Raw genomic sequence first — 27,957 nt, 5'->3', positions numbered from 1 at the left:
CTGCGGGCCAGATCCAGCCCATAGGGTGCTTCGATCTGGCCTGCGGGGCCACATTGGAAACAGCGAAGGACCGGCCTGCAGTGCCTCTGCCAGTGAAAATGGAACTCTGTTTTCGCCTGCAGAGGACTGCAGGAGGCTGTTGCAGCCAAAAATGGAGCCCGAGAGGGCCATGCACTCCTCCTGAGCTCTGTTTTTGTTGGCAGAATGCTAGCAAAACAAACTACTAGCAAAAGTGGCATTTGATCACACGAATGACGTCGAGCTGGCCATGCCCACCTCCAGGCAAAACACAACCCTGATGTGGCCTTTAATGAAATCGAGTTTGGCACCCCTGCTCTACAACATTGGAAGCAGCACAAGGCAAAACTAGTGGAATTAGTTGCTATTGCAACCATGTTCTTGCAGAGGCCACCATTAGCATTCCACAAGGGCCTTGACCAACCATTCTTTAGGAGGTTTTGTTGTTTCTTTTAATTTTTTTAAAAAAGAAGAATCTGGAAAGTGGCAAAACTAAGTCAGGGCAGTGATATCACTCTTAAATTGAATTGTAGCAAAACAAAATTACTGTAACAATAATCACAAAACCCTTGTATGGCAGGCTGTTACTACACAGCAAAGTAAGAATTCTAGTGGGCCTTGATAGTGTGTTTTCTAACCAGACCTATCTTGAAGAACTGATACATTGGACTCAGCCTGATTTAGCTGGAAGAAACTGATAGCAATTCCCTACTTTAGGGAAGTGAAAGGAGCCAAGGCTAGGAGACACTATTTTGGTGGCAACCTCTTTGGAGAGGTCTCCCAGTGGCTACAGTTTTGATGTGGTTTCCAGAAGAAACTCAAGACAGAGTTCTTACGGAGTATGTGGGCCTTGATGCTACCTTGGCTGGGGTTATAAATTAGTTTTTGTTTATGCATTTTCCACTGGATTTTGATTGTTCTGTGTAGTTTTATCTTTGCAATTCACTAAGAATCCTTTGGGATTAACAGCAGTTTATAAATATGATAAATACATGTTTTGATATCAACCAGTCACTTCTGTACCATGAAAGGCTTTATTTTGTATAAGATTTGCTGGAAAGAAAAAGTGTAATGTCTTATTAGAAAAACGTACAACATTGTGTATGAAAAGCAGGCTCCCAGTCTCTTGGAATCACATACTGTACTGTCCAGATAATGCCTTCTACGTTTTCTGAATGAAAAACAAGAGTGCCATCTACTGACAATATTTCTGAAATTTATATGATTTGTAACTTGCACACTCCAAGCTCTTACTAAACTTCTGTCTAGATTCATGATCCCCGAAACTCTCTCCTGATATTGTTGTATTGCACTCTGAAGAAAACTGCTTTCTTAGCTATTAAAAATTTAGTAGTGTTTTTAAACATTGATTTTTAAGATATAAAGATATTTAAACACATGATATATTAAAACAAAATAATACTATATAAAATGTAAAAGATTGCTACAATATTATGTAGGGACTTCAGAGTTAATTTAAATATATTTATTTAGATAATGAGCAAGCTATATTGAAAACATAACAAAAGAATCTGAATTACACAAAATCAAAATCTTGCTACATACTATACATACTTATATATATGAATTTCTAATCATAATTACAGAATTACAGAAATTCAACTTCGAACATTCTATTTAAAAGGAATTATATACCCAAAACAATTCCACTTTTACTCATGAAATTTGGATCTGAAGCCCTGTTCTCAGACTATACGGATCCGAAAGAGTTTTCTGCATTTGATGGAAATATTTTATGTAAGAGGCTCCTTTGATTTTAAAAAATGTAGACATATTCCAATCTTCAAACACAGTACATGTATTTGATTGGATATATGCACTTTAATTTATACTAAAAATGTTAGCTTGAAATCAAATTGGAACTTGTGACTAAAATATTCAGCATCAATAATTAATTTTCTAGTCCTGTAAAGTCTTGTTTTCCTATGATCATATATACTGGTGTTTCTAAGTTTGTGGTTATTAAAGTGTAGAAAATTGGAAAGGCACCAGAACTGTTTTCATTTTTTCAGTCTTTGAAAGTAAGTTTTAAATATGAATTTGGGATAATAAAGTATTAGGAAATGAGTTCTATTTTTTTATGTCCCAAACTCCACAGCTAATAAAACTGTTGAAAAGATAGCACATATCGTATTTTTCAGATTATAAAACACACCTAGATTTCGAAGAGGAAAACAAAGAAAGTTTTTGGCCTTTGCATGTCCCGTTTTTGCCCTCCCTGGCCCCCAGGAGCACTCTACAGGCCTCCCAAACCCTCTGCGCATCCCATTTTTGGCCTCCAGAACCCCCCCCCACGCATCCCACTTTTGCCCTCCCCAGCCCCAGGAGCATTCTGCAGGCCTCCAAAACTCTTTGCACGTCCTGTTTTTGGCGAAAACTGGGCGCGCAGGGGTGGTGGGGTTAGGGAGTCCAAAACCAGGCCTATATTTGGTCTATAAGACACACCAACATTTCCACCCACTTTTTTGGGGAGAAGAATGTGTCTTATAGTCTGAAAAATATGGTAAATTGTATTCAAGACTATAGAGAAACAAGAATTGAAAATTTTATTACTTTTGCTACAGTGCCATAAACATGGTTAAACATATGTGAGAAAACAACTAGTTCACCCAAAATGAAAATTTGGAGCATCACAAGTTTGAAAAGCAGCAGTTTAAACTAGGACTGGATCAATGTCCTCTGTGAAACATTTTTGTGTGTGAATGTGTATTGAAAGCAAGCTTTGGAATACTCAAGGTATTGTCTGAGAGATTTTCTCAAACTTACTATTTTATTTAGTCACTGGGATGGCTTCTTAATTAACTTCAGTCAATTAAGGAACTTGCTACAAATTTTCACCAAACATCCTGATCTTTGTGATGTTATTAAAGGCACACCAGACCAATTCAGTGTAAGAAACAATAGTTCCTATGTTGAATGCCTTGCTACAAATGGGAAACAGAATATAAATAGACACTTTGCAGCCATTCTGAAAATCAAAGTGTGTTTACTTTCTTTTTAATACTTATAAACAGATTTTGAACTCCATAAAGTCAGACTACAATGTATCTACGGGGAGACAAAATGCCTAAATTCTGCAGATTAAAAAATTGTTCTACGGTATTAAGAAAACTTAGTCACCCAAAGAAAAACAATCTCTCTCTCTCTCTCTTTATCTAAAATCCCTCCAAAACAAAACCACTACAAATTATAAATTTGCGTAATTAGGTATACAACCCCAAACTCATCAGAGCAAACTGCTTTTGCCTAGTCCAGTATTTTCTCCTAATCAACCATCAATTTATGGTTGATTTTTCATTTTCTTGACCATTTTGGTTAAGTGTGTTTTCTCCTCACCATCAAGACCAAAACAATAATCCAATATATGAAGAAACTCTGAACATAAATAACACCGAAATAAATATATGCCTGACTCCAGCAGATATATAGGAGGTGGACTAGGCTGACCAGATGCTAGACCATATGACAAATACAAAGAGTCATGGTGTGGTATAAAAAAACCGGGCATTTATATGGTGCAGCTGGCTATGCATAATCTTTTCCTAATTTATGAGGCTGGAGCATCTGGTGTGTTGCTGTCATGAGATCTGAATCTTCCCCCCCCAGCAAGCATATCTTTTGTGTATCAAATTTTAAAAGCTACCCTCCCAGTCAACTAAATTACAATGTAATTGGGAGATACTTTTATTCTTAAGCTATTGCTTGCAATAACTTGAAAGCTGTAAGGATACAATTTCAAAAGTTGTGTTCCTGATTTATGTAGCTGTTGTTTAATGGATAATTTGTTTACTGAATTGTTGCCATAGTCTTTCCAACTGTAAAGGAAACTAGGTTGTCTCTATTACCTAACCATGTGCTAAAACAATTCAAAGAGGGAAGTTAAATTGTATTGAATCACAACAAATACACAATGCATAGTGTGACTCTGTACCTGATTTGAGACATTGGCAGCCAATTCTAAGGTCAAGAAGATATTCAAGGAGAATAGGAGACAAGAGAATCTATAAATATAACTTTGTAAGTAATTCTATAAAATGCCTCTTATCTAATTAATGATTTTCAGTTTGCTTTTTGCTAACCAAAAAAAAAAAAAAAAAGAGGTAAGAGTAGAGATACAGATAAGTTTACAGGTAGTGTTTGCTTAATGAGTGGAACTGGTAACTCGGTTGCAAAGTGATGTGGTCATTAAGTGAGATACTAATAGCAATAACTTAAACTTATATACCGCTTTACGGTGTTTTATAGCCCTCTCTAAGCAATTTACAGAGTCAGCCTATTGCCCCCAACAATCTGGGTCCTCACTTTACCCACCTCAGAAGGATGGAAGGCTGAGTCAACCTTGAGCCTGGTGAGAATTGAACTGCCCAATTGTAGGCAGTCAGCAGAAGTAGCCTGCAGTACTGCATTCTAACCACTGCACCACCATGGCTCTTATATCTTGTGACCCTTGCGACCTCATTAAGTGAAACACCTGTGGTTGTTACTCAAGATATTGTGTGGATTGCCACTTATGATTTAACTGCCAGCATCTCCATTGATTCTGCTTGTTGGAAGTCATGTGTGAAGTGTGCAAATGATGATCACATAACTGCAGGCACTGCGACAGTCATAAACACCTGCGGGTTGTGAAGAATCTTGAACTTGTGACCACAGGGATGCCGCAATGGTTGTAGAGTGGGAGGACTGGCTCTAAAGTTATTTTTCCAGCACCATTGTAACTTATGAATGGTTGCTAAACTGGGCAGTTGTTACGTGAGGACTACTTGGGTTTTTTTTGCCTCTTGCAGTCTTTATCTTGATGCTGTCCTATAATAAAATGATAAGTCATCTCAATGTTTAACATCTATTGGGGTTTAGATCCAAGTATTACTGGTTTATATCCTGCCTTTCCTCACAAAATCAAGGCAGTGTAGATACCAGTTACTCTTCCATTCCCCTCCCAGTAACTCTGTGGGGAACACTGTATTAACAGAGAATGACTGGCCCACTCAATTAGAGAACTTCTGTGGCTGTGGGCACATTTGAACCTGGATCTTCATGGTTGTAATCAAACATCTTAATCACTACAGTTCACTACCTCTCGAATAAATTTTAGTGTTACCTAGCTAGTTATAGTTGAGAAGGATGAAATTTAAACCCTTGTTTGTAAAGCACAATGAATTAGTCTAGTTTCACTAATCTAGAACTTTCAATTCTATCGAGAATACAAGTCCCTGATTTTTATGTTTCCTGAGGATTCTGGGAATTGCACTTTTTTGGAAATATCAGGTTTGGGAAAGTGATTGTATCTCTCTGAATTTATGGACTAAATGTCAAACAGGATCCTCAATGCTGGTAGGCCATTACATTTGTCACAGGGGTAAACTACTTGTGCAACACTTTCCAATGCAGAGTGAAGATTAATAATCACATGGCAAAATAGATACTGTAAATATAGGCATTAAACATGTGGCCCAAGTATTTGACAGAAATAGTGCAAGTATTTACCAAAACTGCAAAGATAACATTTGTTCATACAGTTAATGAGTCATCTATCTATTTATTTATCTATCTATCTATCTATCTATCTATCTATCTATCTATCTATCTATCTATCTATCTATCTATCTATCTATCTATCATCTATCTACCTATCTATCTATCTATCTATCTATCTATCTATCTATCTATCTATCTATCTATCTATCTATCTATCTATCTATCTATCTATCTATTGTAGAGTACAGATCTAATACATGCAGAAACCAGTAAGCTATTTTACATAAAATGAAAGACCTTGACTACAAAATAGCTCCATCTACTTACTATGGTCTTTCCAAGTTCTCTGTAAAAATGTCTTAGCTCAGAAGTGTTAAAGTCTATTTCATTGAGGGCCGCATCAGAGTTGTTTGACCTTGGGGGGACCGGGGGGGACGGCCAGCTCGACGTCACTCGTGTTAGGGGCATGAGAAGTGGTGGCCCGGGCGGGAATAGGGAGGGGATCCTCCTACAGCACTCTGCCGCGTGCGGCCTTCCAGAGCTCCGTTTTCAATGGAGGGCTGCAGAAGGCTGTCGAAGCCAAAAGCGGAGCTCAGGAGGGTTGCACACAGCTCTCCCGAGCTCCGTTTCTGCTGGCAGATGCACCACGGGCTGGTCCTTTGTTGTTCCCATGATGGCCCCTTGGGCCAGACCTAAGCACCCTGCAGGCCGGATCCAGCCCGTGGGCTTTGAGTTTGACACCCCTGTCTTACCTGAAACCTATACTTTTCTAGTATTTCTTTAAAAGTTGATCTTTTTTTTGGATTTTTCTCCCAACAGAAAAAAGGCAACTTCACAAACTGCCTCTATTACATGTAGAAAACTACGCTTGTAATATTCCCACAGTCTCTTCCACTGACCAGTATGGACAGAAGCCTCTTGTCAGTTAATCCCCCTATCTTTAAACATCATCATACTTTTGGCAGGATAAAAGTAACTGCTCTGAGAACAAAGGGCAGAATAGTGCTCTCCAGCCATTCTAGCCCACCAGCAAACAATAATCAAGACAAAGAATTATAGGATTTATATTATAACATATTTAGAAAATACCAGCTTCTTGGCAATGCAGCATCTTGGCATATCATGAAATCATTGTAATAGAATCTTACGAATATCTATTCAAAATGGAGTGAATACAATAAGACTTATTTTTTACCAAATATCTATAGAAGTGTAGCTTTAATTCAGTCCTTTGGCATCTATAAGTTCTCATCTCAGGTTTCATACCATCAAGCTATATGAATACCCACTCTACTGCAAGGTTTAAAGTGCTCACAAGCATGGTTATGGATGCTTCTGATGAAGTTTCCAATAATGCTCTTTCATAGTAAATATGGTTTTCCCAATTTTTGGAGAGTCATCAGAATTCATCTCTAGAACTTCTGTCAACCCAGTGGGGTTTGTCATACCCAGATAGTTTTAGTGAGCACCTTAGGACAGTGGGTTTTAGGTTTATAACATCTGCTCTGGGAAGATCCAGATTTTGAAGATCAGGACATGTGTCTTGGCCAGTGATCGATTTAGAGTAATCTGCGATACCGTCTTCATGAATCTGTTCATTTTCAGAGGTTTCTACAGCTATATCTTCTTGGGTGCTCCTTTCTCCTTTCTGGATTCCTTGGGAACAATCGATAGCTAGGTCTTTGCTGTAATTGGGATCAGTGATTTTTGCCTTCTCAGCGACATCTAATTTCTCTGCTGGTTTTTCATCTTCACACGGTTCCATTGGCTTGTAGGATGTTGATGTTATAATGTCATATCTGCATTCTGACTTACATTCAGCATTACTTACTTGGTTTCTTACCACAGCCACCTTTAAAAAAATGTAACAACATCAAGTCAGTCATCCATTCCATTTTTTTAGAACTGCAAAAAGGGATGAAATAGAAATTATAGCAGAGGGTTACACCATCTCAAATCTAGCAGATGAAACTAGAACAGAGAGATCCTGATCTGTCTGTTTTTTCTAGTTGAGATTGAACAAATTCCTTCTCCCCCTGTACAATTGGTCCTTGGTTTAAGACTGTTCCTTTAGCTATCTTTTAAAGTTACAACCGTGCTGACTTGTGATCAGTTCTCTGTACTTACGTATCTGCAGTCACATTGCAATCCAAGTGCTTGGTAATCAGTTCACACTTACAACAATTGCAGTGTCCTGCATTCATGTGATTGCCATTTGTGATCTTCCCAAATGGCTTCCGGTAAGCAAAGTCAATGGAGAAGCTAGCAAGAGGTTGCAACTCATGATCTCACTTAACAACTACGGGGGCGGGAGGGAAGGTTGCAAAAGTCTCCATTGTGATTATAAATAAAGGGCGACCTATATGTCCTGTGGCACTCTTCATGCATCATAGACCTTTCACTGAAATTCTACTGAATGAATACTGAGCAAAGGGGAACACAGACCAAGTTAACATATGTGACTATATAGTTTAAGTGATGTCTATTATTTTGACATAATCAGTTAACACACTGAGAGCTTCTGTGTGATTGTGGTACCATATAAATGTGCAATCAGTTAATTAATTAATTAATGATAGACCAGGTTAGGTACAGATAATCATGGACAAAAACTATGTGATCGCTATGAGTCAACAACTTGATAGCACATAATAAATCCAAAGTCCATATTACTGAAACATGGTGAAATTTTTCCTCACCTACTGAGTGGCGAATTTAGAGGAAATATCTTTATAATACAATGTGCATTCTAAAGTTAAACATTTTATTTGATGATACATTATTATTTGTGGGTTCTAAAATTCATAAACCTGGTGAGTGAATGTGATCAAAACATCTGTAGTCCATGATTCACAAGTCACTTGGTTTTCAGTTTTAATGGAAATTGATATAAAACTAAGAGGAAAGATCTTGGAAGACCAGCAATTAATAATGCTGATTCATCCAATCAATATAAACTTTCCACATGAAAACAAAGTAGCAATAATATACCTTTAACACCATATGTCCTTGGGCCTTATTCTTCCTTGGGAAGAACTCAATAGATGGATAAAAATAAAAATCCTGTCTAAACAGTTGACTGATTGTTCAAACAATCATCATCATCATGCAACAGTTAAATGAACCCAGTAAGAAAGTAAATATAAAGAAGAAATAAAGAAGAAGTAAATATAAGTAAGAAATATAAATAAAAATAAATATAAAGAACTGCACTGAAAGTCACACTACAAGATTGATGGGAATGCATATATTACTCATGCTGTGCTATTATTGTCAACATTGGTTGCTTTGCTTGAGGGTATTTCTGCATGAATAATACTTAAGGGAGATTCTTCTGCTCCTACACTAGTTGCTGGATTTGGTTGCAACTAGTATGTAACAAAATTCTGAAATTAACATTGCCCAATAAATATATTTTCTCTTTTGTTTGATTTTATCTTATATTTGAATACAAAAACATGCTGTCGGATTTCCTGAGAAATCACTCAAGAGCACAAAGGAAATTAAGGGAAAACAACCCCATAAAACTTAGATTGCCAGAATTACTTGGCCGTCACCCAGTTTTTGCTTTGAAACTACTATAAGCAATTATCAGAAGACCAAATGAATGATGTCCTTAAGCATCCAAATACACTGGTTTTTAGTTTCCACCTTAAGGACAAATAATTTGGCTAAACAAGGGATAACCTGTTTTTAGGACTTCACTATGATCCCTTTTTACTAATGGTTTTCAGATTATATTTACAATGTTATACTGGCTGAGTAAATATTGAGATTGGTACTAGCTTTCTATGGGTTCAAGGGGTAGTGAGGTACCCTTGATATTTTTCTCCGCAAAGCCAAGCCTCATTTTGGCAGTGTAAGCCTTACTAAGGGACACGGTGGCTCAGGGGCTAGGATGTTGAGCTTATCGATCGAAAGGTCGGCAGCTCGGCGGTTCGAATCCCTTGTGCTGCCGTGTAACGGGGTGAGCTCCCGTTACTTGTCCCAGCTTCTGCCAACCTAGCAGTTTCGAAGGCACATAAAAATGCAAGTAGAAAAAATAAGGACCATCTTTGGTGGGGAGGTAACAGCGTTCCACGCGCCTTTGGCGTTGAGTCATGCCGGCCACATGACCACGGAGACATCTTTGGACAGCGCTGGCTCTTTGGCTTTGAAACAGAGATGAGCCCCATCTCCTAGAGTCGGCAACGACTAGCATGTATGTACGAGGGGAACCTTTACATTTACCTTTACCTTAAGCCTTACTAGAGAGCATTTCTAATGACAGAAACGCCAAACTCACAAACCCACTGTTATGGTCTGTGGGAATGACATTGGGAGAGGAAGAGCTGCAGGCAGAAAATGATCTGATAAATGAAAATTAAGTCTAAAGGAAAAGCAGTGGCAATAGCATCTCAGAAGAGACCTGCCTAGTTTTTGGGATAGTAAAAGGAAGGATAGGTGAGGTACTTTCAGATTTGCAAGATTATGTTAAAGTAACCTTGCAATAAACATAATGCTAGTAGCTCAGAAGGAATACAAATATTGGGGTATCTTACCAGAGATTTTGGAAGCGTAATTTTTCTCTCCTGAAATTTTATAAGGACTACAATAAGAATGAATGCCAAAATAACCAGGGCAACAGTTCCAAAACTTATCAAAAGTTTAAAGCCTACAAAATAAAAAAAAGACACATGTTACTGTATAAAATTAATGCTGAATACATACTACCACCATATCATGTACATTTTCTATATACCTCAAAGTGACAAAAGATATATAGTTATCCAGCAGTTAACTGGTCCTTCTTTCATAAAGCATAATGAACTCATGCAGCTCCCTAAAATCACAATGTCCAAATGGGTCCAATTATAAAATCATTTTATACTGAGGTAGCTAGCTAGCTTGACATCATAGCCATGCTTACCTTTCTCCCCAGCTTAAATTAGGGTTAGAGAACACCAACAGTTTGAAACACTTCCACGATAATATTTTATACAACTAGGGGAGTTCCAACTTTGGCCAATAGTACAAGTATACAGATATCAATAGTTTCCAGCACAGAGATCATGAGAGAAAAAGCTTCATGGAAAGCCAAGATGACAGAAGCACTCAGAAAAGCAGATCAAGTACATACCACAGGAAAAATAGTATCACTAGAAATATTTCACTTGGCCTTAACCCTTGCATTAGTGCTTGGAAGTTAAACTGTATACAAATGTATACAAGTATAAATATTTTGCTTAAAAATGCTACTTAAAAAAAAGACAGCTCAGAATAGAATTGTCAAGTCCTATAAAACACATTCAGGACTCCCATCATATCTTGTCCTTAATATGAGAGACTATCTCTTCTCTCATTTACTGATTTTAATTAGTTGGCAGAAATTAGTTGTTTCTGAATCTCTACATTGCTTAATGCAACATTAGAAACTTTGTAAATGCCATATTTCCCTGAAAATAAGACCAGGTCTTATATTAATTTTTCCCTGAAAAGACACATTAGGTCTTATTTTCAGGGAAATACTGTTCTAAAATGTATCTGTCTGGCTGACAATTTTAACTGGGGTTTATTTTTGGGGTAGGGCTTATATTATAAGCATCCAGAAAAATCATGCTAGGGCTTATTTTCTGGTTGGGTCTTATTTTGGGGAAAACATGGTACAGGTAATACCTGGGTTACGAACATCCCTTTAGCGAACATTCAAAGTTATGGGATAAGCACCCCCTAGCGTTTACGAACAAGTCCTGAAACTACGAATCTGGCAGCACCATGGCAGTAGTTAGCCCTTAAAAACAACCGCAGAGGCTCTGCAATATTTGTCCTGCACATTGCTGGCCAAAATGGAGCTTCAGAGGGGCAGATCTGCCCCCCAATGCTATGTTTGGGCCTCCAGAGCCCTTGCCTGGCAGGTTGCAGGCTGAAATAGGCTTCGGAGGGGCGGACCCTCTTTTCAGGCCTCCAGAGGCCTTCCCCGGCAGGTTGCAGGCTGAAATGGAGCTTTGGAAGGGGTGGATCCCCCCTCCAAAGTTCCATTTCGACTTGCAATGTGCTGGGCAAGGCATCCAGAGGCCTGAGCAGTGTTGGAGAGGTGGATCCACCACTCCTGAAGCTCCATTTTGGCCTACAACGTGCTGGGTGAGGCCTCCGGAGGTCTGGAGCATCAGAGGGGCGGATGCGCCCATCTGCAGCTCCATTTTGGCCTGCAACATGCCAGGCAAGGGCTCCGGAGGCCCAAACAGAGCTGCAGAGGGGTGCAGGCTGGAGAGAAGACTGCTTGCTAGATCTTCACAAGGTAAGTGACCTGGCATGGCAGGTTGGGTGGGAGGAGAGCAATTGTGGTGAGCATGAGATATTTCAGTGGATCGGGGAGGCCTTTGCTGGTCTTAGGCAGTTGGCCTGTTCCATCACTAGGTCCCGCATGGCCTTCTCCACCTTGAAATACCTCATGTGCACTTAACAATCCTCGCATTTGATAAACAAATGTATGGGCAAAAGGAGGGAGTGATCCTGTTCAAGGTATGAGATTCACTCCCACGAATCCTTGGGTTAAAATCAAATGGGCAGGCTCCATTACATTTGCAACTTGAGGACTACCTGTAATTGCAGCATCAACTACAGATGCACTTTGGTAATAATTCCTGCTAGGACTACCAATAAATCAATAGTATTTCAACAAGTTAATGTATCCTTCAAGAGTTTTCAATGAGACTGTGATAACTAATTCCTGTAATGCAGTTGTTTATAAGCTAGAATGTACTTTCCATGCGTAATTTTTTCCATCCTAAAATTCTCTGAAACTCTTGGTCCAATAGGCTTAGAAAAATTATAGACATATTTATTTTAAAAAAAGAATCATATTTCCCAGATTTATGAATGAACAGAATTGCCTATATTTGGGACCACTAAAATGGCATTCATTAATTGCAACTTCAACAGTCAGTACGACAAATCATATAACATATTCATTCCTTGTAAAAAGATATTACTTTAACACCAACTGAGAAAACTAACAATTTGGGAAGGTGTAGAATTTGCATTGTTTATCAAGAGTTAAAATTTGAATACCCTTTTGAAGAACAAAAAATGGGGAAGAGAAATATGATACAATCCAGTTGGAAATGCCACCTAACTTCTCACTGTTCCAAACTATACATTTTGATTCTCTAGCACATTCTTTTAAAAGCGCAATCCTTTGTAAAATTTGATAGGGAAGAAGCTCCATTGATCACAATGATGCATAATTCAAAGTACCCAAAGAGGTTCAACCTAGACACACACCATTTGCAAATTTCAACATTTTAAAATGAGATATATTAAATTTATGACCTCAAAATAATGGTTCTTTTCTCTTTGTATTACCCACCCCAATGTCATCAGGGGCTTCTGCGTATGCGCAGAAGCTCCTGCACATGTGCGCACGTGCTCCCATTGCGAACCGGTAGTAAAGGTAAGTAGAACCCACCTCTGACATGTTAGTGAACTTGCATTTAAACGTTAAATGCAAATTCACTTTTTGGAAGAACATTAGAGATTCAAGATTAGATTTCCAATCATTTTTCTTTCTTTTTTTAAAACAAATATTGTTATTTACTGAGACAATTTAGGGAATGGGTAAACTGAAATTTATCCTTCCTGACATTTTTTGTGAGGGTGGGAGGATTGTTGCAGTGTTAATCCAGAAAACAGACTAGAAGACCTCCAAGGTCCCTTCCAACTCTGTTATTATTATTATTAAAATGGGATTTATAAACCATTGGACTTCTATTCTTTTGGCACATTTGTCAAACTACTACACATCCCTCACAGTTACTTTGAAGTAAAGGACAATAAATATATCTTATTTTCAGGGTTGGGTGGAGGTGAACCCAGGTTTTCCTTTTATTACAAGTTAATGGTAATAATAACAACCTTGTGAGGTAGGTTAGGCTGAAAAAAGAAATTGAGAATTTGAATTTCTCCAGGTTGGAATTTATAAGCAAAAAAAAAAGAAGAAATGACAGGAGATGGAAGGCAAGGAGACGGGAGGGGAAGGGAGGGGAGGGGAAGGGAAGGGAAGGGAAGGGAAGGGAAGGAAAGGAAAGGAAAATCCAACTTAAGCTTTTTTGCTCTCTTCAGCCCCTCGGGATTTTTCAATAAATAATACTTTGCAATACACTGAGAGAACACCTTTTCCCACAGACATGTAAAAATGAGATGCTAATAGAAATGTGCTCAGCTTCAGGACAGAATATTTTGTACAATTATCTATTTACTGAAGATTGAAAATCTTTACCTAGCCGGGACTTGGGAGTTGGTGAGATGCATTTTTCTTCTGATTTTTCACCAACCTTTGTTAGTGATGATGAAAAGACTTGAGTGGAAATACAGTAAGAGGTATCCAAAGAAACAGACAGAGATACATTGCATGTCTCAAGATAGCACTCGTCGTCTACAATAACTTCTTGTTGCTAAAAAAAAGTGAAAAGTGAAAAGTTAGAATTCCTTTAAGAAACGTAAACATAATAAATAGAAATGTACAATCCCGATCTGCAAAGAAACCAATTCTTTCTTCAAACCTTTTGAATCTTGTTTTAGTCTAGCATACTCTGCACCATTGCCAGCTCAAAACATTTACTTCCAGAAAACTACTAAACAACCCTTAAAGAGGGCATGGTTTGCAGAACTAGTTCAAAATTTTTGTTTCCAAACCTGTGAGTTTTGAATTTCATAACAGTCACATTCAGTCTTGCAAGATTCTGTTACTATATCTTTGTCATAAAAACAATACTGAACTGCATGATTTGGGTTTCCTACTGTGGTCTACCTTGAAGGGCTGATAAATGGACACTGGCAGGAGGCATTCTGCCAAAGAAGAGATTATTGGTGACATACTGCCTCACCTGCCATTCTCTACTCTGCTACCATCAATGTCAGAGATAGCAGGAGCAGCCACCACTAAGTTCACAAGGTTTACCGACTTTTCTGAATACAGCATCAAAGGAACAAATATTATGAAGAAAAATTAAGAGACTTAAAATATACCTCTTTTGGGTTTCCATTTTTCACAACAAACAATTTGTAGGTGAATTCCTGAATCAGGTATGGAAATAAGGGTGGTTCAATGTCGACTACTATGTCCTGATTATTAATGGAAAGATTGAACTTTGGAGGTCCTATTTGGCCTGAAAGAGTTGCAAAATTTTCTATTAGTTAATGGTGTTGCTGTCTGTACCCCATCTTGGAGTAAAGTCAAAAGTAACAAAGCAAGAAAGAGCTAATGTGCAACCCTTTCTCAGAAGAGAACTAGCCCGACTTGAAGGACTTGGTGCTCTTTGAGCTTGGTTGTTTTCTTGCAAACATTTCATTACCAAACTAGGTAATGGTATCATGATAGCACCAAGAACCTCCCAGGTCAATTCTGAGCTACAAATATTCTTTTCTATTGTGCCTTCAAGGAGCCACAAAGCCACTATTTTTTACTGAAAGAGGGAAGTGACTCTGTTCCCACAACTATAGAAGACGTATAAGGCAATATGCTGATATATTAGTTTTGGCCTGAATAGAATTTCTTCTTAACTGAAATGTCTTGCCCTAGGTTTAAGGATGCTACCACCTGTAATTCACAGTCCACCTGAGGCTGTCCAAAGATAGCTTTGGATGCTCCCTTTAGGAAGTGATGTTTTCTCTTTTAAACTCACATCCAGATGCTGCAGATGAGCAATATAGGGCATAATAAAGGGAGGAAAAAAACCTTGGCAATGGCTTACAACCTGAACATTAAAAAAAAAAAGACTTGATTTTGACTGCTCCAGAGCAAGCTATCACAAAACATACGTGAAAGAACAACTTTGACAAAAAAAAAGTAATAGTAAAAGGCACCTTGGGTGCAATACCAAAGCAACTGGCGTACCATTTGAATACTATCAGTTATTGATAAAATAACCATAAATCAATTGCAAAAGGCAGCTCTACTTGGAAGTTTGATGGTGTTAACGTATTGTCACAGGATATAAACTTTTTCAAGTAAAGTTGCCTTTTGCAATTGATTTATGGTGATTTTGTCAATACTGATGGAATTGAAGTGGTACTCCAGCTGCTTTGGTATCGCACCCCGAGGTGCCTATTACTATGGCTGTCTAGCCTATGAAAGAGAGGATTTACAGGAAACATGATAACAGTCTTCCAGTACATGTCGGGCTATCATAGAGAAGAGGGAACTGATTTATTCTCCAAAGCACTAAAGGGAGGGACAAGAAGTAATGGGAGAAGTTGTAAAAGAGAGATCCAATCCAGGAGAAATTTTCTGACAGTGAGAACAACTAATCAATGTATTCCACTGATTGACTGTTCTCACTGTCAGAACATTTATCCTAGTTTGTCTCCTGAAGTTGTGGGTACTCCATCACTGGAGGTTTTCAGAAACAGACTAGACAACCTTTTGACAAAGATAATATAAGGCAGGGGTGTCCAAACTCCGCCCCTTGAAGAGTGGTGGACTTCAACTCCCAGAATTCCCCAGCCAGCATGAGCTATAAATACGAGCAAGTTGCTGGCTGGGGAATTCTGGGAGTTGAAGTCCACCACTCTTCAAGAGGCCAAGTTTGGACATCAAGGTCTCTTGCCTTGAGCAAGGGATTAAACATTTCTGATGTCCCTTCCAGCCCTATGTTCTAAACAATATCTGTCTATCCCAGGTCCTTGAAAAAGATTTGATAGGCGGACAAAAATACCAAATGCAATCAAAACATCTGGCTGACTGTATGACGAACCATAATGACCATGTTGAAGAGAACAGGGTAGATGGACTAAAATTACATGTCAGTGCTAGCAAACTCTTGGCCCCAGATGCTCCTGCCAGTTAGGGCTGGAACTTCTCCTATCTAGAGCTCTCAGAACGTAGGTATCTACTGGGAAGAGACATGTGATGAACTGTGCATCACGGTTTATCTCTCACATGAGGACAGAGATTGTGCTGTGGTGTCAAGATCCATGCTTCATCATTCTGGCATCATCTTGATTGGCAATCTGGGAATGAGCTTTGCTATTCAACCAACATGACTGGAAGGTACCATGTTGACAAAGGCTTAAAAAAAATTGTAATATGTTAACGCGATCTTCAAATTTGATGTGAAAAACCAGTTGCTGGTTTTTATAAAGTAGAGACAACAAAAAACACTTTAATATTTAACTTCTAAAAAGTGGTAAATGATTTTGATCTAAGCCTTATATAGGAATGATTACTTACCATCCCTGAGAACATCAAATTTTTGTTCAATAAAGTTAGATTGGTGTTTTCCAGAAAGAGCTTTCACTTTTACCCAGAAAGTTTCGCAGTTATCAGTCTTGTTGGTAAGATCACAATAGTGTTGCGTTATGTTTATGCAAGTATCAACTTCCTTAATAGCACCAGTGCTACCGAAAATAGGGGGAAAAAAAAGTCAGTTTATAGTCAAATTATTTTTAAAAAGTAACAAGAAAATCTGTGACTGTTGATTCTGCTGATTTACTGGGCAACAAAATCAGTGACAAAAATTGAGGAAAGCATTATAAAACTAAATGCAGGGTTCTAAATCAAAATAGTCTTACCTATAGCATGTGATCTGCACCGTAAATAGAGGTTTTAAGGACGGGCTTTCATAATCCCAGTATGCAGAGATCTTATCATTATATGATTTTACAGTAACATTTTTTGGAGGAAGAACTAAAAATTAAAAAAAAATACATATTTTAGTGAAGTTTTAAAACGGTTATAAAGATGCTATCAGTATCTATCTTCTTTTACTGGGCAAGATTTTGAGATTCATCCTAGAAGAAACAGATGGTCTAAACCCCTTTGTCAGGAAATTGTTATTTGCCTAACTAGTTGGCCAGGCAATATATAAACTAACTATGTATGCTTGTAGAAATACTAATACTAATACTAATAATATTTTAATTTGTATATCGCCCGTCTCCCGAAGGACTCAGGGTGGTTTACAGCCAAGATAAAAAACAGTAAAGACACATACAATACTAAAAACATACATTAAAAAACTTATTAAATTTGGCCCAATTTTTAAAATACAATCAATCCCGATAAAAATTAATAAAAATTAAAACCCATAAAATCAACTAAAAAATTAAAATTCAAGCCAGTCCAGCAAGATGGAATAGATAAGTCTTAAGTTCGCGGCGAAAGGTCCGAAGGTCAGGTAGTTGTCAAAGTCCAGGGGGAAGTTCGTTCCACAGGGTAGGAGCTCCCACAGAGAAGGCCCTTCCCCTGGGGGCCGCCAGCCGACATTGCTTGGCTGACGGCACCCTAAGGAATCCCTCTCTGTGAGAACGCACAGGTCGGTGGGAGGTACCAGACGGCAGTAGACTGTCCCGTAAGTATCCCGGTCCTAAGCCATGGAGTGCTTTAAAGGTGGTAAACAATATCTTGAAGTGCACCCGGAAGACAACAGGCAGCCAGTACAGTCTGCGCAGGATGGGTGTTACATGGGAGCTCCGAACCGCTCCCTCTATCACCCGCGCAGCTGCATTCTGGACTAACTGGAGCCTCCGGGTGCTCTTCAAGGGGAGCCCCAGGTAGAGAGCATTGCAGTAATCCAAGCGAGAGGTAACAAGAGCATGAGTGACCGTGCATAGGGCATCCCAGTCAAGGAAGGGGCGCAACTGGTGAATCAGGCGGACCTGATAAAAAGCTCTCCTGGAGACGGTCGTCAGATGATCTTCAAAAGACAACCGCCCATCCAGGAGAACGCCCAAGTTGCGCACCCTTTCCATTGGGGCCAATGACTCGCCCCCAACAGTCAGCCGCGGCTGCAGCTGACTGTACTGAGGTGCCGGCATCCACAGCCACTCCGTCTTGGAGGGATTAAGCTTGAGCCTGTTTCTCCCCATCCAGACCCGTACGGCTTCTAGACACTGGGACAGTACTTCAATAGCTTCGTTGGGTTGGCCTGGGGTGGAAAAGTACAGCTGCGTATCATCAGCGTGCAGTTGATATTGCTTTAAGGCTGTGCTGCATCATGCAATCATCCTGATTGGTTGAGCTCTGCAGCCAATGTATAAAAGCCATACTAAATTATGGCTTGTTTGGGGAATTTACAGAGACATTACAGCATTGTAACCTGATGACATGCCGCAACTGTATATTTGAGCTTTATGATCGTTGCTTGATCATGGCTAGTTACTGATTCCTCAAGATACTGACTGTTGTGAATTGGACTGTGTTTTACTGAACTGAAAGAAGACCTTGTTTGTTTTGCAAGTCTACATTGGTAAGAAGACAGACTGACTTTATATGTGTATGACCTGGAATTGTTTTTGGACTATGACTTTGCCTTTTCCCTAAAAGTAAAAGAATATCAAACCCAGTTTGTCTGCAAGTGACTGTTATTGTATACAACCAGTCTCAGTCGTTTTCATGTGTAGGGTACTCTGCTCAATAGTCCACAATCTTGGTTGTGAACCCAGATTACCCTTAACACCCTTTCAGGCAGGAATTAGGCCCAAATGTAGGATAGAAACATGTAGGACCTTGATTAATGATTTCTGCTGGGCCCTGGATATCTTAGCAGTGTTTGATACTGCTGACCTTGGCTGTGGGGTTTGGGACCACTACAATACAATAATTCTGCTCTTTCCACAGCATAACAGTATCAGTCAACATGAACATGTTGGGAAAGAATTGTCAAGCTCATAGTTCTTTCAGTGACAAAGCTCTCCCATAAATACATTAACCGCAAGAGGTTATTTATTACTTTGGTGAAATACCATCAGTATTGCTAATAATGCTCAACTGTATGTCACCGTTTCAGGCCAGATCACATCAAACATACCGTAGTGGTTCTGACCCAGTATCTTGAGGCTTGTGAGGGACTGTATGGGTTCAAACATGCGCAGATTGAACGGGCATCATCCTGATCTCCAGGCTGCCTCTGGATGAGGGTTGCATTCCCTTTGAAGGAACACGTTCTGAGGAACTGGGATGCCCTTGCAAAACAGACTCACGCTCTTTTTGCCCCAAAGCTAGGCTCTAAAATGAAATTACCTTTGAAGGTGACCCGGCAGCTGTAGTTGATTCAAATGCAAGCTTTGGCTATTAATGAGAGGAGACAGTTCACCTAATACACCTATGCTGAATTTGCTGCACTATTGACTAATAATCTTCCATAGTCAATTCAAGGAACTGATTTCCAACTTTAACGCTCTATATGGCTTGGTATCCATTTACTTACTTAACTTAAATAGAAATACAGTCCATGTACTTCACCTGTTTCAAAGTGGGGCGAGACGAAAACAGTTACAAATAAATAAATAAGTTGCCAAAGGTTAGTTGTATGTGCAGAAGTACTATAAAAATAAACTATATTTATTACTGCAGCTTCCCAACTAATTTGAAGATACATGATTCTGAATTCCAAAGTCAGTTCTCTGATTAACAGAACTCTGCAACATGGCCATCGCAAGTGGCCACCGCACTCATTGGGTGGGAACTAAGAAAGGAACTCTCCAAATTTCTGTTTGACACTAAAGAGAAACTTCCTCTTGTATTGGTATCCACAAGTTATGTTTTTACTCATGTTGTGCAATGAAGTTGCTACTCTCCATGCTTTTTTTGTTCAATACACACACACTGCTTTTCAGTTAGCAAACATCTTCACAAATGGATCTAGGAGAAAACTGTCCAAATTGAGCTACTCCCATTGAAGCATATTTTGAAAATGCTACCTTGTAGTCTATTTTAGGCATGCATAAGGTAAAATACATCTAAAAGATCCTAACTCTGCAGAACAGTGTTTGGGGATGTGCTATCCAATAGTTTATTTTGCATGGTTGTAAACAAGAGATCTTTCTGCTTGGTTGTTTTCAGGAGAGGAGAACCTGCAGACCTCCACGTACCGCTGAACTACAATTTAGTTTACAATTACAACCTCACTGTTAGCAATGCTAACCAAAGCTGCTAAGAGCTGTCATTCAATAAAAGACTGTAGTTTCCTCATTCTTGAGACAAAGAAAAAAGGGGGAGGGGGGGAAAAAGAAAAATAATTAGAGCAAGGTGAGATTTGTGCATAGCAAGTATTATATTTTATAAAATATCAAGACGATTCCCTTTTTAAGAGATTTCCAGAACTGACATTAAAAAGGGGACTGGTATTCTGATCCCACCAGCATTTAACAGAAATATGTCTGTTAAATGCTGGTGGGAAACAGCAACAGAAAGCTGCTATGCCAAAGCTGCTATGTTTAAGTAAAGATGTTCTTGATTAAAACCATCATTTTAGCATTTAGTTCATTTTGATGTTGCAACTTTCTGCTCCCCATTCTTCAAAATAGCATCAACATGTCTGAATTATTCATCATGGTACGTGTTACTGGAAGTTGGGGAGTGATCTCATTTTCAGCGGAACAGCCTACATGCCATGTTAATTAATACCTGGATATTATAATGAGTACCACAGAACTGCTAAAGTACATAATAATATGCATGTGTAGAAAGTGTTTCATTAGAATGCCAATCTGATAGCTGAGGGATTCAAAGTCCGTCTCTTCTAATACCAAGTAGCCTGGACAGAAATCTTATTATAAAACAAATTGGGGAAAAAAAACCTGTGGCAAGAAAGAGATTAAACTCATGTGGTATATCCTGGCCCAGACAATATTAACTAATTTTTATGGAGAAGCTCATTTTGTATCCTAGCCTGCAAAATCTGCAATGAACAAGGTGTATTTCGCTCTTACAGTCTGGGCCTTCAAATGCACAATGAACATAGGTAGGCCTCCCAGATGCAGAAAATCAACTGATAAGAGTCAAAATGAAATGCCATTTGGGGAAAAAATGCCACTTAAAAAACCTGATTGTTCTGAAGGCAGGTTTCAGTAATTATGCTCACCATGAAATTGCTCCTTGAAATTGCTGAGGTCAGCAGTTACTACTCTACATTTCTGCAACTATCTTCAACTTCTTCAAAAGTTCAAACTGGGGTTTTGTATGGCTGTTGTGCTGCTGAGATATTGAAAGATACCAACAAACACCCAACTTAGGACCTGGGTACTTACGGGACCGCCTGCTGCTACCACACGCCTCCCACCGACCCGTACGCTCCCATAGAGAGGGACTTCTCAGGGTGCCGTCCGCCAAACAATGTCGGCTGGCGGCCCCCAGGGGAAGGGCCTTCTCTGTGGGGGCTCCCACACTCTGGAACGAGCTTCCCCCGGGTTTACGTCAAATACCTGACCTTCGGACATTCCGTCGCGAACTGAAGACACATCTCTTTATCCGCTCGGGGCTGGCTTAAATTGGATTTTTTAATGTGAAATTTTATTATCTTTAAACGGGGTTTTTAGTTTAGGGTAATTTTAATTTCAGGCTAATTTAAATAAGTTTTTAAATGGTATTTTAACTTGTATATTGTATTGTTGGTTTTATCTTGCCTGTACACCGCCCTGAGTCCTTCGGGAGAAGGGCGGTATAAAAATCAAATAAATAATAATAATAATAATAATAATAATAATAATAATAATAATAATAATAATAATAATAATAATAATAACTATCTTGCTTTGAAGCAGGAGAAGCAAAGAGAGGAGAGCTGCATAGTGTTTGCTAAACATGTCTGCTCTGGGCAATAACACCAGGCATTATTAACACGATTAGAGAGCCTGCTTGTATAGAATAAGCTTATCTTCTTTGGGCAACCACCATTATATCCAGAGCCCAGATGATCTGTGCTCGTTAGTTAACTGGTAGATCACCTATCACAGTCACTTACCACTAGCCCTCCCTTTTTAAATTCCTTCTCCAAATTGCTCTAACTCAATCGACATACAAACATTCATTTAGTGACTGTTCAAACTTACAGTAGCATAGAAAAAAGTGACTTATGACTTTTTTCCACTTATTACCATTGCAGTATCCCTGTGGTCCAAATTTGGATGCTTAACAATTGGCATATATTTATGAAGTTGCAGTGTCCTATGTCACTGGTCAACCTTTTATAACCTTCTGACAACTAAGTCAATGGGGAAACCAGATTCACTTAAACAACTGTGTTACTAACTTAACCTCTGGAGTGAATCGCTTAACAACTGTGGCAAGGAAAGTCATAAAATGGGGCAAAACCCACTTAACAACTGTCTTGCTTAGCAACAGAAATTTTGGGTTCAAATGAAGTTGTACATCAAGGATTCCCTGTATGTCATTCAGGGATGACAAACTGTCCAGAGCTTGTCTGTATAAAATACAACAGAGATAGCAATACAATCCAAATATCTGTAAATGGAATTCCCCTAAACTATTTCTTTCTATGAAGATAACTATCCTACTGCAATGCACTCAGTTGTACTGTAGACAGTGAAATGTCTACTGAAACGCACACAGTTGCAGACAAATCCACTTCAGCATTAACACAAAGTCATCTTGCCTCCATTTACAGAGTGTCATCAAACAGGGAGGCTGTTCTCAACTTTCCTTGTTTGTATGCACTGACAAGATTTATGCTGGGACTTTTGTAACTAATGTCTTAGAACAAGCCAGCCACTTAAGCATGATTCTCATTCCTGTGGCTACACCAGTGCTTCTCAATTATTTTCTGTCATGCCCCCCTAGGAAGAAGAAAACATTTTTCGCGCCCCCCCGCGCGACTGTAAACACGGGGCTTAGCTTGTTATGACAGTGTTTGCTGAGGTCAAACGTGCCCCCCTTTACAGAGCCTCGCGTCCCCCCTGGGGGGCCCGCCCCACTATTTGAGAAGCACTGGGCTACACGCAGCATGGCAAGCTTATTGAAAGGAAAGCAGGAATTACTGAAAAGTTACTTAACTTTCAGAAACACCTTATAGCAACAAGGAATGGCAAATAATAAACAGCCACCCTGAACAGAGAAATGATTTTAACTGCTCTTTGCTTCCTCATTTGAAGAAAAAACCCCACTAACACTGCTATAGTATGATGAAGGAGAAAAGGCTAGATCCCACTTTAGCCATGAAAGCCAGCTGGGTGACTGTAAGCCAGACTCTCTCAGACCAACCCACCTGGCAGGGTTGTTGTTCTGGGGAAAAGAGGAGGGAGGAAGGTGTACTAAATAGGTTCGTCACCTTGAATTATTTGTAAAAATACTGAAAGTGGGATACAATAAATAAATTGGCAAAATGCTTCACTCAGGAATATCTTATAAAAGGAGTATCTTTCAAACGTTTTTAAAAAGAACAAATGAACAGTTAAAATTTTTCAACAAGTTGAAAAAAATCTAAAAGTTTTTTCCTATGCATCTTATTTGGTGAAAAAAAAACCCTAAAACCTAAAAGAGCATTTCTTGCAGCCTTCCCCAGCTTAGTCCTTTGTCTTGAAGTGGTTTTGAACTCTCACAGACTCCAGCCATCAGGCCACTAAGTTGGAAAAATGGCTGTATTTTACTGATAAGTCTCTTTTTAGTGACAATTCTATTTTGCATGTTAAGGGCTTCTCACGAGTGCTCTAGCAAAATGTAGAATGTGCCTCCCTACTAGAGTTGCAACAACAAAAAACACATGACAATTACTCAAAGTACTTTCCACTACAGTTCCACTTTGATACAATAAGCATCATTTTTTTCTGTAAGATTAATTTTATGTAGGATCATTTTAATATCTGGCTAACTTCACCTTTACCTAACAGCACCAATTAAAAGCATCTTATAACAGTAGCAGTACCAGCAGGGCAGAAATATAGGCAGATGCCAAGACTGTGAACATACCAGGATCACTCTGTCTACTTTTGATCAATCAACTTTTGTTCCTGCTCAAAGTTGAACCTAGTAAAAAGATACCATAAAGCTGAGCACAACTCATGGTGACTTTTAGACGTGTCTGTGTTGTTTTCTTCACAACCCTATGAAAGTGATTTGCTCTTGTTTTCTTCTAATATTTTTTTAAAAATTCCCTGTGTAATCTACAGCCTTGGGATATTCTGTAGCCTTCCATTTAAGTATGAACCACAACAAAAGTCTCTTAACTTTCTAAAAATCGAACCAAGATAAACCATGACAAAAATGTAAGTGAGGTTTTGATGAACATCTTCACTCTAGTACAGATCTGAGAAATGAAAGGACAAAGGTGATGCCAAATTAACACCAGGATATGTTCAGATAGTTCAACCTGGCATGAATAAAACAATGCCCCACTATGGTTTATTCACTGTGTCCTATATCTGTTAACAGCCACTGTGTGTGTTAAGAAAACCTGGTTTCCTAAGCTTGTGTTTGAAATCTGGAGGGATGTATGTGGACATTACTAATGATGTCATAGTTACGGTTTTTAAAATGATTTATTCATATTGTATATATACTCTGTGTTTTTTGTAAGCCTCTCAGTTTTGGCTTTTTGATTAACATTCGTAAATAAATAATAAAACAGGAGCCAAAAAGAAAATGGAATTAACCCATGCGTTTGATCATGTTTTAGGGTTTAAAAAACACCAAGAGGAAAACTGGGAGGAAACCATCCCCCAATTATGGTCCCTTACTGCAGGAAGAAGTAAAGGCAAATAAACAAAAGCTAAAGCAAACTCTTTGGGAAAACCGGAAGAACCGTTTTTTTTTTAAGAACTGGAGAACAAGACCTCGCCCTCGAAAACCAAAGAAAAGGGGGTTTCTGAACAGTGGATGCAGCCTCTCTTTTTTGTTGATATTGTTATTCTGAACGCGCCGATTAGATATCCAGAATCTCAAATAGAGATTAGATTCCCCCCTCCCCCCCGGGACTCTTGATAACGCTGTATTTTCCCACGAAGGACTGGGGGAGGTGGAAGCAGACAGAAAAAGAGCGAAGGACGGGAAAGACACCCGAATGGGTTTCCAAGCTAGAACCCAAACACGGACAGGACAAACCAGATCTTAATGTAGGCTTCTTCTGGCGGGGGGGATCTTTCTCCCCCAACCCTTCTCGGTCTCTCCCGATGGCCACCAAGGCCTTATTTGGCTAACATTCCCCTTCCTTCCCTCCCCTCCTCCCCTTGTAAGAAACGAAGCGCAGGCGTCAACCCTGCCCGCTTTCATCTCCTGGTGTAACTCTTGATCTCTGCCTTACCTTCCGTTTGCGGTTCCTGGGTGTTAAAGCCGCTGCAATGGCTCCAACCTAAAAGCGACAGGACGAGGCAGGGCCACACGATCCTCATTTTCTTGCACGTCTTGCTCCGGCTCGAAGAACCGGCGGGGGGGGGGAAGCGAAGGGGGAACGCGGGGCGGACGGAGGCGGTCTCCCGCGCTTCCGCAATCAGAACCGCGGCCTGGAGCCGCTTCCCCAGCCTTAGACGAGCTCCACTAGCTGGCGCCTTCCAAGAAGGGGTGGGGCAATTGCTGGAGTTTTTGCCAGAGATTGCCCGCTAATTGGAACCGGCTACGGGAAAAGGGAGGAGTGGGCGAGTGGAAGGTTGGCTTGTAATTTATTGGTCGGGGAATGAAAGGGTTATAAAGCTACTTTTTCTGTTTGGGGTTCTCAGCGGTAAAAGTTTTGTAAGTTGGGCCTCGGTGTTTGACTAATTTGACTTTTCTTATTTTAACTATGTTTCAAAGGCAGGTTTTTCTTTGGAGGAAAAGCCTTTATCCGCACCGGGCCCGGGGTCGTTGTTCCGTTTCTCTCTCTCTGTCCCCCCGCCCCCCCCGATCCCCGCTTGTCTTTACCATATCTGGGGTTGCAAAAAATTCGCACGGCCGCTGTGATTGACAGCAAAGGAAATATAAAACTTCGACCTCATCGGATTTTTGTAGTTCGGATGTAGCATCCTAGTCTTTGCGCAGGAGATAATAAGTAGAGGACAAACGGGACAATCGAAAAATAAAATTAAAATAAATTAAAATCCACATTTTGTCTTACTGGCAAGGAAACTGCGGGGGATGGACCCCCTGCTGTCGCCCCAATCAAACTGATTTAAAGGAGATCTGGTTTTTATCACTTAGGGCTGGACGAGATGGTGGTGTGTTTTTTTTGCACGGTTTCATCATCCACTTCCCCAAAGTTATGAAAAATAAGTGTAGGTCACTAAAAGGCCTCCCTTATTCTGTCATGCTACAGTTCATTTCTAAGTGAATATAGGGAGGAGGAGTCCTGCCATACTCTGAAGTGTTAACCATGCGTTACTGTACTGAATTGTTCAGTTCTGCTTCCTGAGAAGGCTGTTAAAAGTTGCATTGAAAGGATTGGCTTAAGATCTGTTTTCATAGAGTATTACAGAATGTTCCTCCCAGCAGTGTGCTGTGCAGTTTATTTATTTATTTATTTATTTATTTATTTTGTCACAACATCATATAAAAAGATTTTATAGTATATAAACATATATATGAGTAAATATTGGGAGGTATAAGCATCTATATATATATAGGAAGAAGAAAAGAAAAACAATAGGACAGGAACGGTAGGCACGTTTGTGCGCTTATGCACGCCCCTTATGGTCCTCTTAGGAATGGGGTGAGGTTAATAGTGGAAAGTTTTTGGTTAAAGCTTTTAGGATTATGGGAAGAGACCACAGAGTCAGGTAAAGTATTCCAAGCACTGATGATTCTGTTACAGAAGTCATATTTTCTTCAATCTAGATTAAAGCGGTTAACATTAAGTTTAAATCTGTTGGTTGCTCTTGTATTATTGCAGTTAAAGTTGAAGTAGTCTTTAACAGGAAGGACATTACAATAGATAATTCTATGAGTTAAACAGTTCACTTAGAATATGATGAGATAAATGACTGGCTAAGGTGTGGTGTTTGAAACTGCAGTGCTTGAAAGTAACAAATCTTGAAAACAAACATTCTGTAGAAACTGCTACAGATTGTTTGATAGATGGGGATTATGAGATCGATAAATGGACATAATTAATCCTAAAAGAAGGCCCCCTGCCCACTCTCACTGACTTTAATCGGAGTTCCTCTCAAATAATATGCATGGAATCCATCATTGTAGCTAATATATGAAGTTGTCATGGCGTCAGCTTTGAATCAAGGTACTATATACTGTTAATAATTTTTTTAAAATAAATTATTTTTAAAAAGCCAGATTTATTCTCTTTATTTAATGTGGTATAACTATGGTAACTAAACATCCTTCTTCAATAATTTTCACTGTATTAAAATTGTTAAACTATCAAATGTTATAACGATTTGAGAAGCAAGCACAGTTGTTGGGAAAAGAGACACATTCTTCCTCCCAAAATTAGATTACCTCCACTCTTTTTGAAGTTCCAGAAGTCTTCAAGACTAGGTTATGTCATTAGGCTTGGGTCTTCCTGAGATCAGGAGACATGCTTAGATGATTCCAATGCTGAGCTGGCTATCCTTTTCTCTTTTTTTTCCCAAGTTGAGTATATTTTGTTTTTATAATATTTTTTTTTTTTGCATTTATATCCCGCCCTTCTCCGAAGACTCAGGGTGGCTTACACTATGTCAAGCAATAGTCTTCATCCATTTGTATATTATATACAAAGTCAACTTATTGCCCCCAACAATCTGGGTCCTCATTTTACCTACCTT

General features: G+C 39.2%; 1 protein-coding gene across 1 annotated transcript; it reads right to left on the bottom strand.

The window, feature by feature from the left end:
• Positions 1-1,489: 1,489 nt before the first annotated feature.
• On the bottom strand, positions 1,490-25,700 carry IFNGR1 (interferon gamma receptor 1). The gene is made up of 7 exons (XM_058170955.1): positions 25,530-25,700; positions 17,068-17,182; positions 16,727-16,893; positions 14,524-14,663; positions 13,775-13,949; positions 10,059-10,171; positions 1,490-7,369 (listed from the first exon to the last, which is right to left on the bottom strand). Exons 1-7 carry the CDS (start codon positions 25,615-25,617, stop codon positions 6,917-6,919), a joined length of 1,251 nt encoding a protein of 416 aa, XP_058026938.1. The 5' UTR covers positions 25,618-25,700; the 3' UTR covers positions 1,490-6,916.
• Between the last annotated feature and the right edge of the window lie 2,257 nt (positions 25,701-27,957).

Source organism: Ahaetulla prasina, chromosome 1 (assembly GCF_028640845.1).
Source record: "Ahaetulla prasina isolate Xishuangbanna chromosome 1, ASM2864084v1, whole genome shotgun sequence".
NCBI classification, from domain to species: Eukaryota; Metazoa; Chordata; class Lepidosauria; order Squamata; family Colubridae; genus Ahaetulla; species Ahaetulla prasina.
The sequence above is the reverse complement of the archived record's forward strand: the minus strand, read 5'-3'. Positions and strand labels throughout refer to the sequence as shown.

Coding starts and splice junctions, on each gene's coding strand:
- IFNGR1 (XM_058170955.1), bottom strand. CDS start 25,617: ATGAGGATCGTGTGGCCCTGCCTCGTCCTGTCGCTTTTAGGTTGGAGC. Junction 16,894..17,067: donor GTGCAGATCACATGCTATAG/GTAAGACTATTT, acceptor TATTTTCGGTAG/CACTGGTGCTATTAAGGAAG. Junction 10,172..13,774: donor AACTCCCAAGTCCCGGCTAG/GTAAAGATTTTC, acceptor TTTATTTTGTAG/GCTTTAAACTTTTGATAAGT.